Source organism: Protopterus annectens, chromosome 16.part0 (genome assembly GCF_019279795.1).
Source record: "Protopterus annectens isolate FY-2018-M chromosome 16.part0, PAN1.0, whole genome shotgun sequence".
Lineage (NCBI taxonomy): Eukaryota > Metazoa > Chordata > Ceratodontiformes > Protopteridae > Protopterus > Protopterus annectens.
Genome location: NC_056750.1, coordinates 385,583,371 through 385,599,884, shown reverse-complemented (window position 1 = coordinate 385,599,884; position 16,514 = coordinate 385,583,371). Strand labels below are relative to the sequence as shown.

The following is a 16,514-nucleotide window of genomic DNA, read 5'->3' as shown; positions in this document are numbered from 1 at the left end:
TAAAGGAAATGCATATGTGTGTGTATGTGTATACATATATATATATATATATATATATATATATATATATATATATATATATATATATATATATACACACACATACACACACATGGTGTGATGCTATCTGTCTAACTGCCTACCTACAGTGCATGGCACAGTTTTGCTCAGTGTGTATTTTATTCACTAGAAACATTTAGTCAATGTTTTATATTTTGGGCATGTTCTTGCTCAGCAGTATTTTACCTATGTCATATAATAATGAAAGTTATCTTGTACTTCCTACAATCCATCTGTACATACGTTATTAATAACTTGAATTTCTTATTTTAATCTTCATCCAAGCAGCACAACATCCAAACTTATTAGCAGCTGTTTATCATAGACCATGTCAAATCTTTAGTTGCACTACTGTCTTGTTCTCTCCTAAATAAGGAAATGATAATAGTAAAAACAATGTATGTGTTACTTGTAGTTCATTACTTTTAAAGTGCTTGTGCGTTATGTGCATAGTACAGAATTTTGGTCTAGTCAAAGCTATATATCAGGAAGAAAGACTTGAGTGCTAATATGGCTGATATCTGCAGAACCGTAGCTGGCTCATCTGGTGCCCCTCATCACCAGGTTGAGTAGCAAAAAAAAATGTACCATGTTTTGATCTGGTGCTCTTTCAAAGGGGAAAAGGAAAGAACACCATGTCCCTTTCATGGCCTCATTCAAATGTGAGGAATGAGGGAAAAATGCCAGTTGTGACCCCTATTACTTTATGCTATGGGCGACTGCCCTCTCTGCCACAAACTAGCTACACCTCTGGACAGCAGTAGTACTCAATGACATCTCACTGAAACAATAAAGTAAATGCATTACATACCCTTTCTAATGATAAAATGATCTCTTCATTTACATTTGTAGGATCCTCTTCTTTGCACTTCTGACAAACAGGATTATTGTTGTTTCTAGAACAGAGCATTGAAAATGTTCAGCTTTGACAGTAATTGCCCAATTTATTTTAGTCTTCTCACAAACTCATTTGAGTGAGCAATTAACTGACATGAGTCATCCAAGCACTATTAAAAAAAAGCAAAAAGTATATGCGACGTACTTCAAGCACTTAGCACAGCTAATACAAAACAAACAATTTCACCCTATAGTGATTAAAATAAAACCAATAAGAAAAAACACTATTCCATGGCAGGTGGTAGGAGGACAAAGAACACAATATCTTAATATTAGTTACATTGTTTAATCCTGGAAATGTTTCGGCTTCTAATTTTAATTGCCATAATGTTTCTCTGCTTGTTTGTTTTTATAATCCCCACTCCGTAAGTCCTTAAATATAGGTTCTAAAACAGAAAAAATAAATTTCTTATAAGCTTTATATTCGCCCAGATGCTTAGAGGGAATTCTTGTCATCTCCTTTACTAATAGCATAAATTTGCTCTCTTATCCTTTCTTTCAAACTTCTACTAGTCATCCCTACATAAAAGAGGATTAAAGGTAAATAGAGAACATATGTTCCAGATGACACAGTGGTTTGTGGTGTTGCCTCACAACAAGAGGTTTTCAAATTAAATTCTTGGCTGGGGTGCCTTCTGTGTGGAGTCTTCATGTCCTTCCTTCGTTCAGGTGGGTTTCCTCCGGGTGCTCTGGTTTCCTCTCACATTACAAAGATATGTGTTTGGAGTGTTTCTCCCTGGGCTTCTGCTGAAAATTGACTCATTCCAAGTCGGACTTTCCTGGTAAGCAAATGTTAAATAAATAATCATTAAACAATTTCTTTCAGAACTGAAGTGATATTTTTCTTTAAAATTTCTAAACTTGTCTAAAAAATGCCAAGAATCCTGTATAAAGGAACCTAGTTTTTGTATAATGGGGTTCAACATACCATCAAGTAAAGAGAGATGCCTTCAGTAGCATAATTAGGTGCAGACAAAATAGTCTAAAAGGTGGGTTCCTCGGGGTTTTGTGAATCTTGGTTATTCTGAACAAAGTTCCTGTAACAGGATTTTCATCTAACAGCAAATTATATAACTCTAAATCTAACATCGCTTCCATTAAGCTATCATAAAGAAAACCTCTATTTTCTTAAAACATTTAATTACTTTTGTTACCAAGGAATATCTGCTTTCATCACATTTTTTTTCCATTTCAGGAATATAGGCACTTTGATCCATAACCATGAGGCCTCCACCTTTATCTGCTTTCATAAACCTTAAATTTTTATTATTCATTGTCTCTTAAGACACATTTCTGCGTACTACTCATGTGATAATAGCACACCTTCCTTTTTTGTTTTAACAGAGTTCTTATTTTGCTTTCACAAGTCTTTTAAAAAACTCTAATGGTATTGTTAAGTGCAGGATTAAAGGACAATGGTTTCATAAATCTCGAAAACTTTAAATTTACATCCCTTAATATAAACTTTAAATTAATTTTTTATAGGTTCATAGGATGATACAAAGGCTATTGGCCTGGAGGCCCTTATAAGCCTAGCCAAGAATTTCACCCATGCTTTTTCTGGTACACTGTTTAATATTTAACATAGTCTTGGAAATGTCAGCTCTATATGAAGAAATAAAACTCAAGCCCAACTTTAACACTGCCAACTGTTCATTGTTCATTTCATTACTTGATAAGTTAAAAATTCTAGTTGAAACACTCAGTGTGTCCGTGGATGAATCCTACTTCTGTCTTTCCCTGTTTCTGATTCTCCGAAATATTTGTCAGCCTTCAATGTACCCATGAAAAGAAGGTTTAGGTTTCACTCCTAACTTCTCATTATAATCCTCAGTATTTGAAAGACAATAAGATAATTCCACAGTGTCTTGAATGGAGTCTTTCTTCCACCTGCAAACATCAGTAACTTCAGATCGAGAAGGAGGCTGCTTTGGGGCAATGACATCATTCTCTACACTTCCTGAACAAGCCAGAGGCCTATCATCAGTTGCCTTTAAATGTCCTCATGATGGATTAACAGGATTTTTAAAGGAGCTGGAACTCTTTATGGGAAACGTTCAATTCCTTTTGCTTAAGGAATCAAAATGTGAATATGCTGTTTTACTCTCATAGGCTAATGCATTTCTTTGTAATTTCTTAAGTTTTTCTCACTATAACTCTTTTACCTGATGTTGTCAATCATCATCTATTCTTAACTCTTGGGTAGTCTGTTCCAATCCTCAGAACCAGTTTGGCCATTATAGAGCTCACACCAGCCAAAAATCTCTCTATCTAAGACTCTAACCACAATGCCCCTCTCTAAATTACCTCCGATCTCGTCTGCCACTCTTGTACCAAGACACATCAGCAGACTTTCCTCTCACAGCTAAGTAAGTATTAAAGTGTTCATTAATCTGTCTGCCATCTTACCTATTTTCTCAATAAAACTCTATTTTATTTCTCATCTCTACCCACATTCTTTAGAGTGAGTGAATTTTTTCTCCATATCTGTTGGTATGCTTTCCCCCTACCATCATTGGTAGTTCATTTCCTATCTGTTTTCATCTCTACCATTAGGTAGTTCTTTTCTACCATTGCTGGTAGAATTTTTCTATCTATCCTGTGTGAGAGTATGAGTGTGACTGCCTTTTTTCTATCCATTGACTTTCTTTCTTTTCTTAGTTAACATGGCAGACAAATCCAAAGGCATGACTGAGTTTAAGTAGTGCCAGGACTGTGAGTGGAAAATCCCAACTCTAATGGGCACTCCGCCTGTGTTGATTGTTTAGGTGCTCCACACTTGGACGTGGAGTGTTCCATCTGCCAGGCTTTCAGTAGTAGGGCCTTGGTAGAATGTCACAATAAGCCTTTTCTTAAAGGACTTCTTAAGACTTCCTTTGAAGAAGTTTTATCCAAGGCTAAGTCTCCAAAGACCTTAGGTTCATTCGGTACAGACCTCTCCATTGTCACTGATATAAAAAAACACAAGTCCTCTTCTGCTGGCTCCTCCTCAGAATGAAGAGTTAAGGCTTCAAAGCTCTTGGAAAAGACTTCTGCATCCTCAGAACCAGCTTCTTTAGTTTCCCAGTCAGTGCTGACATCTCCTACTGCACTGCAACAGGTCTTACCCCCTCTTTGATACCAAAAACTGATCCTCTGTATACAACCAGGGCAAAGTATTCCCCTTCCATTGAACCCTTCTTTGCTCAACTTCCTAGTCCTTTTATAGAAAGTTCAGAATCCCACCCCCCCCCCCCCGGATTGTCGGTTCACTCCTCCAGGAGTTTCACTGAAGTAGATGTAGTGAGATTGTTGGATCAGCTCCTAACAGCTGGAGGTCTTTCTACTTCCTCCCAAACCCCTATTGCAACAGGGATGTTTTCTCCCGAGACTCCACCAGTTCTTCCTTCTCTGACCTCCTTGGAGGTCTTAGAGCTCCCCATTCTGACCACTCACGTTCCTATTGCTTCTGCACTGACAGTCCCTTTGTCTTCAGTTCCAGACTCAGCTTTGACTTCCTTGGTTCCTTCTGAACCATTGAATTCCTGAGACTGTGGCACCTCTTTTGGGCCCAAGGGGTTTGAGTCAACTTCTGTGTTTTATTCAGAGTCGTCCTTACCTCTTGAGATTCCAGGGGCTTGAGGTCCTTTCTCAGCTTCAGCTTCGGAGGTGGGTCTCTCAGGGTGGGGTGGGGTGTGACCCCAGTTCCAAATTCATCTTTCTCAGTTCCAGCTTCTCATCTGCCTTTGGGGGGAGCCTGCCTTCCAGACTATGGAGAGAACATTGGCCACCGCAGGCTCTCAGGTGGCTCCTGCTATAACAGAGTTTCATTCCCTGATCCCTTCTTATCCAGAGCTTCCACCAACCTCCACACCCAAACAAAGAACTCAAAGGCTGCAAGAAATCCCAAGTAAGGATCACCCTTCTTCTGAGTCCTCCTCAGACAGTCCCACTGAAGGGCCTCCTTGAAAGAAAATGTGCAAGAGGAAACACCTGGACTCTACTGAGAAGTCCGTCACTGAGGACACTGATTTTGATGAAGGGGATGGTTCTACCTGGTCACCCCCAGAAGATGTCTGCTTTGGAAACATTATTGAGATACTTAAACAGAGGGGTAAATGGAAGGCCTAAGGCCCTACCTTTGAGGTGTCTATGTACTTGCAAACCTTTGCTTTTCACCCATCTGCTTCCTGGGTGACCTATCCCACTGATGATCTCATTAAGCTGATCTCTCGTGGGCTTGGAAAGCTCCTGACTCCATAGAACTAATTCCCCAGATAACAGATATGATTCTCTCTGCTTCTAAATACCACCAGCACTGGGGAAAAGGGTTAGCAGTAGATGCTATGGTGGTAGTAGCAGCAGCCACAAAAAGGAACTGGCTGAGGAAATTTCTTCTGTTCATCCCCCTAACTGAGAGTCAAGGGTGATGGACAGATTTGGAAAGTGGGTTTATGCATCATTGACCTTCGCATTAAGGTCCTTGAATTTTCTGGCACAGTTCACTAGGCTCCAGAGGGATCTGATCAAGGAGCTATCAGACACCCTAGCAGGACCTTTATCTCATAAGGTCCAAGAAAAAGTGGCCTCCGAGTTAGCTACCCTGGAGTCTAATTCCAACTCATCCATGATGCTCATTGCACATGCAGCTGAAGGGACGATGAAGTCAGTTGGTTCAGACATTACTATTAGATGACATGCCTGGATGAGCTTGTGTGAGATTGTGCAGCCATTCAAGTCTTTCTTTGTCAGTTCTCCCTTTGATGGATCTTTTTTTGTTCAGCCCCAAAGTCAAAGAAACTCTAGCCAGGTGCGAGAAAGATGGAAAGACCCTCTCTGCACTGGGCATATGTTTTTCTACTCCCCAATAATCCTACTCTAGGAATCAGAAGAGCTAAAAGATGTGGTTCAGAAAGTCCCAAGGGCCTTTCCATTATTCATGTGGTGGATAATTCCTCACGGAAGAAAGTGGAGCTCTAATGGAAGATGCTGATTCTGAGGCAGCAGTATCCCGCATAAACAGGGTTGCAGAGATTCTTTCTCTGGCTAGCCCTACCAGCGCTCCTGAAAGGGGGCCTGATTGCTTACCTCTGGCAGTGGTCAGAGAAGATTTACTCTGCATTCAAGAGCCTAGCCTCAAGCAGATGCCCTACGCTGACTGCCTTAAAAAACTCCAGCTATACTCTGTCACATATCGTCTACTCAGAGGTGATCTCTGCTTAACATACAAGGCCATGTCAAACCCAGAGCTGTTGGACATGCTCCACTTAAAGAAATCCCAATCCCTCAGAGCTACTTGCTCCAGGGATCTAAACCTTGTCATCTCAATAAACAAAACATGCTGGAGGGATAGGTTCCTGACCCAGAGACTTCCCAGACTCTGGAATAGACTGCCCATACATGTCAAGCAGAGTGCCTCTTTGGCCCTCTTCAAAAGGAACCTTGACGGTTGGATGAGAGAAAGGAAATTCACCCTGAGGATCACATCAGTCACTCTGCTAGACAGGGGTCCAGGGAAGTAAATAGTGTGGGAAGAAATAGCCAGGGAATTGTTATGGCTAGGCTTGTATAGGCCCTAGGGCTGATAGCCTAGTACCAACCTATGAACCTATGGTGACAACCACAGATGCTTGGATGCAATGAATTATTACCAGAGGTTACTCTATCATCTTTCATTCTTTATCCAAGTTCTCTAACAAGGCTCCCTGATGTTCCACCCAATCAGAGAGACCAAGCAGCCTTAGAAATTCAAAAGCTGCTAGAAAAAGAGTCTTCAAATAAGATCCACCAGACAAGATAGGATACTCAGGACATAAACAAATTTGTTCAACAGTCCGAAATCTGGATGGTCACGGTTCAGATTGTACTTCTCTTTTTAGAGGAGAATGATTTGATGTGCTATATAGATCTTCAAGATGCATATTACCACATAAAGATGGACAAATGCTCCATAAGGTTTTTCTGTTTTTTGGTAGGAGCCAATCACTTTCAGTTCAGAGGCCTGCCCTTTGGTCTCACCACAGCCCCCAGGGTGTTCACTAGATGTATGGCAGCAGTAACACTGCACGGATTACGATTGTTTCCATATCTAGATGACAGGCTCCTCACTGCTTCCACCAGGCATCTACTGCTTCAAGCAACAGACTTCATTCTGCAATTTTGTGCACCCTGGCATGACAGTCAAGCATGCAAAATCTCAGATATGACCCTCTCAAGATCTGAAATTCATAGGAGATCATCTGAGCACCATTTCTTGTGTAGCCTCCCTTCCTCAGCACAGATTACAGAACATAAAGTACCAAGTACATCCTATTCTATGCAGAAACAAAGTACCAGTACTGCTAGCCCTTCAAGCATTGGGTTCCATGGCAGTGATCATCAGTTTGATTCCTTGAGCGAGATTCCATATGCGGCCACTACAATGGCTTATAGAATCACAGTGGTCTATTCTAACCCATCCAGTGACCTACCCCATACTTATCACAAGTCACTACAAAAAAGACCTATCCTGGTGGATGGAATCTGAAGAAATCCTTTTAAGCCACCCATTTGTCCCTCCTCAACCCAAGGCCATAGGGAGCATGGATGCCTCTCAGATGGGGTGGAGGCATTATCTGGGAAGAACAGTCCAAGGCACTTGGTGCCTGATAGAGGACACTCTGCATATCAATGTCCTGGAGTTTGAGGGCAGTGCTATTAGTATTGCAAGCTTTTCAGTCTGTCCTTCCTCTAGTAGCCATTGCAATTCAATCAGACGATATTTCTGTATTCTGGTACATCAACAAACAAGGTGGAACCAAGTCCTACCCCCTGTGTCAAGAAGTCCTCCAAGTGTAGCAATTGGCAAAATCCTCCAACCACTTTCTGATAGCATTGCACATCCCAGGGAGTTCAAAAGTGGTAATGGACAAACTGAGCAGATGCATTCTACCATCTCACAAGTAGTCTCTCAATCCTGAAATAGCAAGGAAGATTTTTTGTCGCTGGGGTCAGCCTTGCTTTGACCTTTTTGCATCACCCAAAACCAATAAGTGCAGAAGCTACTTTACCCTAATCCCCCCTCAGGGGGAGTCACCAAGAGATGGTATTCTCCTTGATTGGCCCCACACGTCTCCTCTATGCTTCGCCCCCCCTTCCATGTAATTCCTCTCTTTCTCAAGAAAGCAGCCAGGTTGAGAAGCAAAGTGATCCTCAATGTACCCTATTGGTCTTGACAAATTTGGTTCCCTTCCTATGACCTCATCTAGTTCACCATCTATGTATTCTGGACCCAATTTCAGACCTGCTGTCTCACTCTCAGGTACTGGTGCACCCCATCATTCAAAATCTCAAGCTGACAGCTTGGTTCCTCCAATACCGCTAGCCACCAAGCATAATGATTTACCTTCCCCAGTGTGGAAAATTCTGGTGGCTTTCCAGAGACCATCCACTAGGAGACTCTACCTTAGTAAGCGGAAGAGATTTTCAGCCTGGGTTTACGATAATGATCTTGACTCTTTCTCTACTCCTGTGGAAAAAGTTCTAGAATTTCTTCCCATTCTTTTTGATTAAGGGCTTCCGCCTCCATGATTAAAGTCAAATTAGCTGCCATCTCTAACTTCCATGATTGTTTTGGGGCCCTTCCTCTAATTTCACATTGATTATGTAAACTGTTTCTCAAAGGAGCCCAACATTTAAAACCTTCATTTAAAGACCCTCTATCCCCATGGGATCTGACCATTGTTCTTCAGTCACTGGTGCTTACTCCCTTTGAGCCAACAGTGACATGCAACTTAGTTTCTTTCATGGAAAATGCTTTTCCTCATAGCTATTACCTCTGCAAGATGAGTCTCTGAGATGCAGGCTTTAGGCTCAAAACCGCCTTACTTAGTTTTCCATAAGGATAGAGTTTCATTCAGAACCAATCCATCCTTTCTCTCAAAGGTGGTCTCAGAGTTCAACATAACCAAACCATTGACTTGCCTGGTTTCTTTCCTAATTTTTCCAATGAAGGTGAATGTTGCCTACCTTTGCTGTATGTCCCCAGACAATTACGTTTCTATCTCAGCAGAAGTAAAGAATTTAGAAAATCAGAACATTTGTATCCTTTTCTAGCCCAACTTTAGGGAAATCTGTTTCCAACGTTACTTTGTCAAAATGGCTAATAGATTGCATTACTTATATATATATATATATATATATATATATATATATATATATATATATATATATATATAAAATAAAGAGAATATCAAGCTACTTGCACCTGTGAGAGCACATTGCACCAGATCAGTGGCCACTTCAGCTGTTTTCCATTCCAAGGCTTCCATGAATGAGATATGCACAGCAGCAATGTGGGCTACTCCACATACCTTTATCACTCATTACAAATTGGATGTAGTCTACAGGGGAAAAGCTTCAATTGGTTCTATGATTCTCAGGAATATCCTTCCATAGAGCCATCCAGGATCTAAAGTAGCTGCAGACTCTGTCCTAAGAGTCAAGAATAGATGAAGATTGGCAACATCAGTTAAAGAAGTTATGTTCTTGCCATAATGTTCCATCTATGTTGTCCATCTTCATCTATTCTTGGTATCCCGCCCTTCGTTCGCTTCCTGTGAATTCCTGGAGGAGTGAACATTTGTCCTGAGTGCCTTCTTTGCGTTTACCTTGGACATGGCTTCTTCATATTTAGTTATGTTTTTTCTGGCTGTCTATATGTCTGTAAACTTGAACTGATGTAACTTAGAAAGGGGCATTGTGAGTAGAGTTTTACCTCAAAAGATTTTGGCTGGCACAAGCTGTATAATGGCTGAACCAGTTTCGAGCATTGGAAATGACTATCCAAGAGTCCAGAATAGATGCAAATTGACAACACAGATGGAATGTTATGGTAAGAACATAACTTTTTTAAATGCTCAATATTTTCAATGACATTATCTTCTATTTGCATGTCCAGAAACTCAAAACCTGCCAGATCTCTTAGTCTAATTTAAGTACCTTGTCGTTGATAACCTTCATTCAGTTGTTTTTAATTAAGAGCTTCAAAAACTACAACCAGGTTTGATTGAAAAAGTCAGTAAGGGTAATAAAAAATGGATCAGAATTAATTGTACTATTAGGACATTAAAATACTATTCTCACTTCTATACAATGTTCAAAATACGTATTTTTTTATTACAAGAGTCTTGAGTTTCTTCATGCTAGTTTCCAGTTCACTAAACAGTCCTTTAATTTCTATTTTAGAGGAATTTACCTTAGGCACTCTACCAGCATCTTTAAAAGGGTCTCAGTGATGATTTAATATGGACTTAACATCCTTATAGGAATCTTGATGATGATATTGATGCGACCCAATAGAAGAAAAGGCTTCAATTACTGTCCTTCCATAATTTTCCAAACTTTTGGTTTCATACCAAAAATGATCCTTAGAATTTTTGGAACTCTTAATTTGGTTGAGAGACTTGTAAAATATTCTCATTACGACTGCCGTATGTAGAGTACGGTTTCACTAAACAATCTCGAAATACTGAAATGTTGAATTTCAGTATTTCAAGACTGAATAGTTGAAAGTGCAGTTATGCGAGACTGCAGTATCTCGAATGTGGAAATGTTGTCATGGTGTTGCGTTCGTGATGTGCAGTTTGTGTATTTAGCTGAGGATTCAGGTAATTGGTGTTTACATAAGGGTATTGGGTAGGGATTTTAGAGTGTGTGTGTGTGTGTGTGTGTGTGTGTGTGTGTGTGTGTGTGTGTGTGTGTGTGTGTGTGTGTGTGTGTGTGTGTGTGTTTAGTGGGACCTCTGGGTTAGTATAAAAGTAGGGTGTGTGTGGGGGTGCAGGGGTGCTTGCCCCCTGCTTATAGGTAGGGTAGGTGTGTTTGTTATGTTGTGTTTGTGTGTGTTGTTTTGTTGTAGTTTAGTTAGGTAGCTGTATGTGTGTGTGGTCACGATTGTGGTTTTTGCGGTTGTGGGTTTTCGGGTATGTGGAATTTCAACTATTCGGTCTTAAAATACTGAAATTAGACATTTCAGGCTTCTATCTAATAATCCATCTGAGCTTCCACTCGCCATCAGGGAGTAAAATCAATTGGACTAATACAAAACAAATAATTTCACCCGAAAGTGTTCAAAATAAAATCAATAAGAAAAAAACACTATTCCATGACAGCTAGTAAAAGGACCAAGAACACAAATAATATTAATTACATCTTTTAATCCTGGAAATTTGTCTTCCTGACATGGAATAGGTTCATAGGTTGGTACTAGGCTATTGGCCCTAGGGCCTATACAAGCCTAGCCATAATAATTCCCTAGCTATTTCTTCCCACACTATTTACTTCCCTGGACCTCTGTCTAGCAGGGCGACTGACGTGATCCCTGGGGTGAATTTCCTTTCTCCCATCCAATCATCAAGGTTCCTTTTGAAGAGGGCCAAAGAGGGCCAAAGAGGCCCTCTGCTTGACATGTACGGGCAGTCTATTCCAGAGTCTGGGGAGTCTCTGGGTCAGGAACCTACCCCTCCAGCATGTTTTGTTTATTGTGATGACAAGGTTTAGATCCCTGGAGCATGTTGCTCTGAGGTATTGGGATTTCTTTAAGTGTAGCCTGTCCAACAGCTCTGGGTTTGACATGGCCTTGTATGTTAAGCAGAGATCGCCTCTGAGTAGACGATATACAACAGAGTATAGCTGGAGTTTTTAAGACGATCAGCATAGGGTATCTGCTTTAGGCCTGTGATTCTTTTAGTGATGTATTTCTGTGGCCTTTCCAGTTGTTGCAGATGTCTTGAGAGGTAAATGGGGCATTGTATTCTATAATGGGTCTAATGAGGGATAAGTACAGTGGGACAATGACCTTTTTTCTGGATGAATAGTGTTTTTTTTCTTATTACTTAGCACAGCTAAAGTGAAGTGAGCTATTTCAATACATACTGACAATCCAAAGAACCAGTGAATGATAAATAACTGTAATTGCACGAATCAAATAGCTACCAAGTTATAATGGCATAAAAGCTGTACTGGGTGCATATATCTAAGAAGTGCTGCTACAGAAGCAGATATCACAGCAGTGACAGCCATCTGCTAACAGATCTAACAATGGCCCCTATACATAGCAAAATATAAAAACAGTTTATTTTTCCTGGGACAAGACAGCAGTTATAACTGACACATATGTACAGATGTATGTGAATAGCTACATATACATATATATGTATGTATGTGTGTATATATATATATATATATATATATATATATATATTGCATGTTAGATTAATAATTTGTAGTTTCTTGGGTCAGTTGATCCACCTTTGTTAAGCAGGATAATTGATGCAGTACTCCATTCTCGAGGTACAAAGCCTGTTGTGAGGGTGTAGTTGAAAAGTGTCTCAAGTGGTCCTGACAGGTCATGTTTCAAGCTATTTACGAGGCTTCCTTGGATATTGTCGACACCCACTCAAGCTGTGCTTTTTTGTTAGGGGGTTATACTAGTAGGCATTTTGTGGAGAATGAAGTTTGAGCTGATTTTGTCAGCCAGCAAATTTGCTTTGCCGATGTTCTTCATATTGTTCACTGCTGCAGTGGTCTTAGCTTTATGGGTTATATCCTGCCAAGGATTTAAGATGGTTTAGCTTCCAAAGCTTTATGGCACCTTTCATGTGCATAAACTGCCGAGCAGCTCAAGATGAGCTGACTGAAAGCCAAGTCTGGAAACAAAGCCCTTCCTTCAGAGCTTTACTGCCTCCAAAAAGTATGCTCCACTGTGGCTTTCGAGTATCAGCTGTTAGCTCGTGTTTTCTTTTGTTCAGCAGATAAGTTCCCTTTGGTGGGAAAACAACATAAATTTTCTTATTTTTACTGATGTTTTATTAGTTTCCTCTTCAGGAATGTTATTTTAAAGCTAGGATTGTTGTGTTTAATGGACTTTCTCGAGACTCTAACATACGTTTAAATGGAGGACTCATTTTTTTTCTGTTAGTTTGAAAGCAATATAAAATAACTGATAACATGTTTTCTTTGAAGATACTGTGTTTAATTTTCTCTTGTGAGGCTACCATAGTTTTTGAAAACATTTTTTACTGTGTTCTTTCTGTCAGAAAATTAACTTTTTTGGACTGGTAGTTTTACTGGCGTTTGCTTCTTGTCTTCCCTGGGAAAGAATCACCATTTTTGGGTTGACCGTGGAAGAGATTATTAGTTGCATGGTCATTCTTTCTTCAAGAGGCAAAAAAAAAAAAAAACTTACGCTAACAGCCTTTGCCACCACAGCAGGCTAGCAGTTTGTCTTATCTGCATGTGGGGGACTCTGCTGTGACCATTTGTTGTACCTCAGGCCACTTATCTTTTACTCCAAATCCCTTAGGTGTAGCACCCCTTCAGCTGCTGTAGACTAAGGGATTAGTTCTATCCTCTGCAGCTATTGGAGTACCCCTCAGTGGGCAAGGGAGAGCCAATCTTGTTGGTCCTGGAAAAGGGAACAGGGAAGGCTTCCATGTTGTGTCAGAATGCTGTGTCCATCTGTTGAGAAGCAGAGGCTGCCATTAATAACACTGTTGGACCTATTTTTCCTGTCAAAAAGAACCAGAAAACCAAACATGTCTACTCTTCCTCAAATTTCTTTTGATGTGAGTAGTTTATTAGGATGGGCTCATAGTTTAATTCAAGCTGCTGATCCTTCTTGTAGAGTAGTTTCTAGCAAAAGAAAGAGAAAGAACTCTTTTTCCTGAAGAGAATCAAGTTTATGTATCTGGACAGGAATACACGGGGAGAGCTCAATTTCTGTTTCTACCAGTGATGGTTTCTCTTTCTGTGAGAATAATGCTAGAATGTCCCAGTGCTTTCAGTGATAGAACACTAAGGTAACTCAGTCCCTCAGAAAATACTTTTGAGTTGTTACAAAAGGATTTTCCAGAACCTACACTCATTTCTCCTGTCTTGTCTGCTTTAGAGGATGTGTGTGTTACTGCCTGCAGTGTTTCTATTAGTCAGCCAGCTCCCCCTAAAAAGGTGGATAGGATGTATAAAGTTCCTCAGTCTTTTAAATTTTTATACACTATTCTCAAACCTGACCTAGCAGCTATAGGTTTAGTTGATCCCATTGCTGCTAAGCACTTGGTTAATCTTACAGTTTCTGATAAGAATGGGAAAATTATTAATAGGTGTGAGAAAAAAAAGTGCACTTCTGCAATGCTATTTGCAGAATTTTGAATTGTCAGGCTTATAAGTTAAGGTTTGCTCTGACAAATTGTGAAAGTATGAGGAATGTTTTATATGTAATTTCTTCTTGCGAGGAAAAATCTGCTTTAAATAACTTAGTTTCTTCTATTGCACAGGTCACTACTCATTATTTAGTGTGTGTGTATGACTCTGTTGATACTACTTCCATGGCCATGTTGGAATTTAACTGGAATATATCCGAGTATGTGGGATGACGCCCTTAGATAAAGTGCTGAGAAGATAAGGTACAAGTTTGTCTTCAGAAAAATTTATTTATTTGCAACAGAAATACAAAACGTGTGACATAGTATATGTCTTATTTCCTACAGTCTCTAAATTAAATATCACTGTGAAGGTTACACCACCTACAAATGTGATCTAGTTGAAACCAAATGAATATTTACTTAATTTTTAAAACTGTTTCCTAAGCAGCTGTGGTACCCCTTGTTAAACTATGTGCACCAATTATTACACAAATATATAAAACAGTTACTGGGGAGAAAGGTAGAAAATGTGTCGAAAATCAAAAACTTGGCTACCATTTCTACATGTGATTGGTCATTATTCATTTTAGAGAGAGATGTTGCTTTCTTGTGACATTTCACCTAATAGTGTAAGATGTACTTCCTCATAGAATGTTAGATGGTAGTAGTGAGTGTGAAGGCTGCCAGCCCAGCTAGCTAGAAGTTTGTAAATTATTTTATGTCATTGCAAATATTAATATGATCCATAAGCTGTCTACAAATGTAAGCAACCTGTATGTTATCTACTGAGCTTCAAAAATGTAACTACAGTGCACCCTGCTGGAAAAGAGCAGAAATATATATGGTCTATATGCCTGTACAAATGTATGTTTTCATAGTAGAAATTGGGACATACAGAGTTAACTTGCAAACTCTGAGAAAATAAGTAGAGTTTTACGTTGTGTTTACCACAGCTAGAAGACAGAATGTCTGCATCTAGAGTTTCTTTCTATTGTCTTAAGACATAAATAATTACTCGGTTTAAAATATATAGGTGTTAATTGTTTTACAACTTCCAGTTTCAGGCAAGCTTCTAAGAGATAAGTATTTTTCATAGAGAACAATTTAGCCTGGGAACTAGAGGCAAGTGTCAAATAGTGATGTCATCTAGGTAACCCAGCAGTAATGTGTATTCTTAATTTAAGAACTATCTCAGAGCGAAAATCTATGCATTTGTATTTGCCTCTGGACCTGTAAACATCTCACTAGTACTTGCCTTGCTCTGTAAGTAAGAGTTATATCATAGTTTCTTTGAGAGAAAGGAAACTAGTAAGATCAGTCTAGACGTGTTGTGTATTTATGTGAGACTGTCCTGCAATGTTGTTTTAAAGTATTTCCTTTGATTCTGAACTCTGTTGTCACTGTATTGGGTTATTGAGTATTGTCTTGTTCTGTTGTCATTTATTATTAAATATATTTAAACCTCTTAATTATGGCTGGTTTTGTTTAGAGATATTTAAGCTCTTAAAGTATTTGCATGTATTTGGTAACACTGTGTACGTACCACTCAAAATAGCCTTAAAGACTTGGACACACTTACCATTTGAATAATAGTAGCATTGCACAGTAGAAGTGGTCACCCTTTATAAAGGCCATATAGTACCTGATAAGGGTGGTTGTTGGCAGCTGGTACTACCTTATAGTTTGGCCCAAAGGGGGCATAGCTAGTTGAACCTGTGCTAACCTTCCCCAGGAGTGTCTGTGTGTTTGTATAAAAATCAAATTTCAAAGTGTGTGTGCGTCATCTTCTTGGGCAGGGGCACAAATCACTGGTTGGACAGAGAGGGTGCTGGAGGGTTTTGGCTTGACCACTCAGCTGTGATTTTAACCCTATAGCTGTACTAGTGGAGAGTGTTACTGAGGATCTGGAGAGAGAGGGAGAAACCAGCCCTAGACTAAGTGTGATCTCTGTGCGCTCTTAAGGGAAATTGTACTTTACTGTGTGTGTACGTGTCAACCTCCCAATATGTACATCCCTCACTGGTGCTAGTGGTGAGGATAGAGGCTCCTTGATTACTGGGCTAGTGCAGGGATTTCACATTGAGAATCCCCTTGATTTCATATGTTATGAGGTGATGCCTGCTGATTAAAAACTATTCACAATTAGACAAGAAAGAATTGGCTGCAATGGGAAACAGTGATTACATCAATATTTGTATGGACGTATTTTTATGGCTCCTCTGCAAGAGTTGAGGTGAAATTTCTTGAGCATCGATAGCCTGAAGAAAAAGATGGCAAAGATTACAAAGTCATTCTATGTTTTCCTTTAGAAGTCATTGCCAATGTGATTTCTAAGTGTGCGCCAGCAGTTGTTTACTTCTTTTTGGGCATTTTTCCCTTCTTCAAATTGAAGTGACTTGT

The 16,514-nt window shown here is 39.7% G+C and overlaps 1 protein-coding gene across 1 annotated transcript in view; it reads right to left on the bottom strand.

Moving 5' to 3' along the window:
- Positions 1–16,514, bottom strand: part of LOC122790310 (TNF receptor-associated factor 1-like) — a 661,767-nt gene that overhangs the window by 400,195 nt on the left and 245,058 nt on the right. Inside the window, exon 2 of the mRNA XM_044057827.1 lies at positions 872–956. Coding sequence (XP_043913762.1) covers positions 872–956 — 85 coding nt within the window. The remainder of the gene's footprint in view (positions 1–871; positions 957–16,514) is intronic.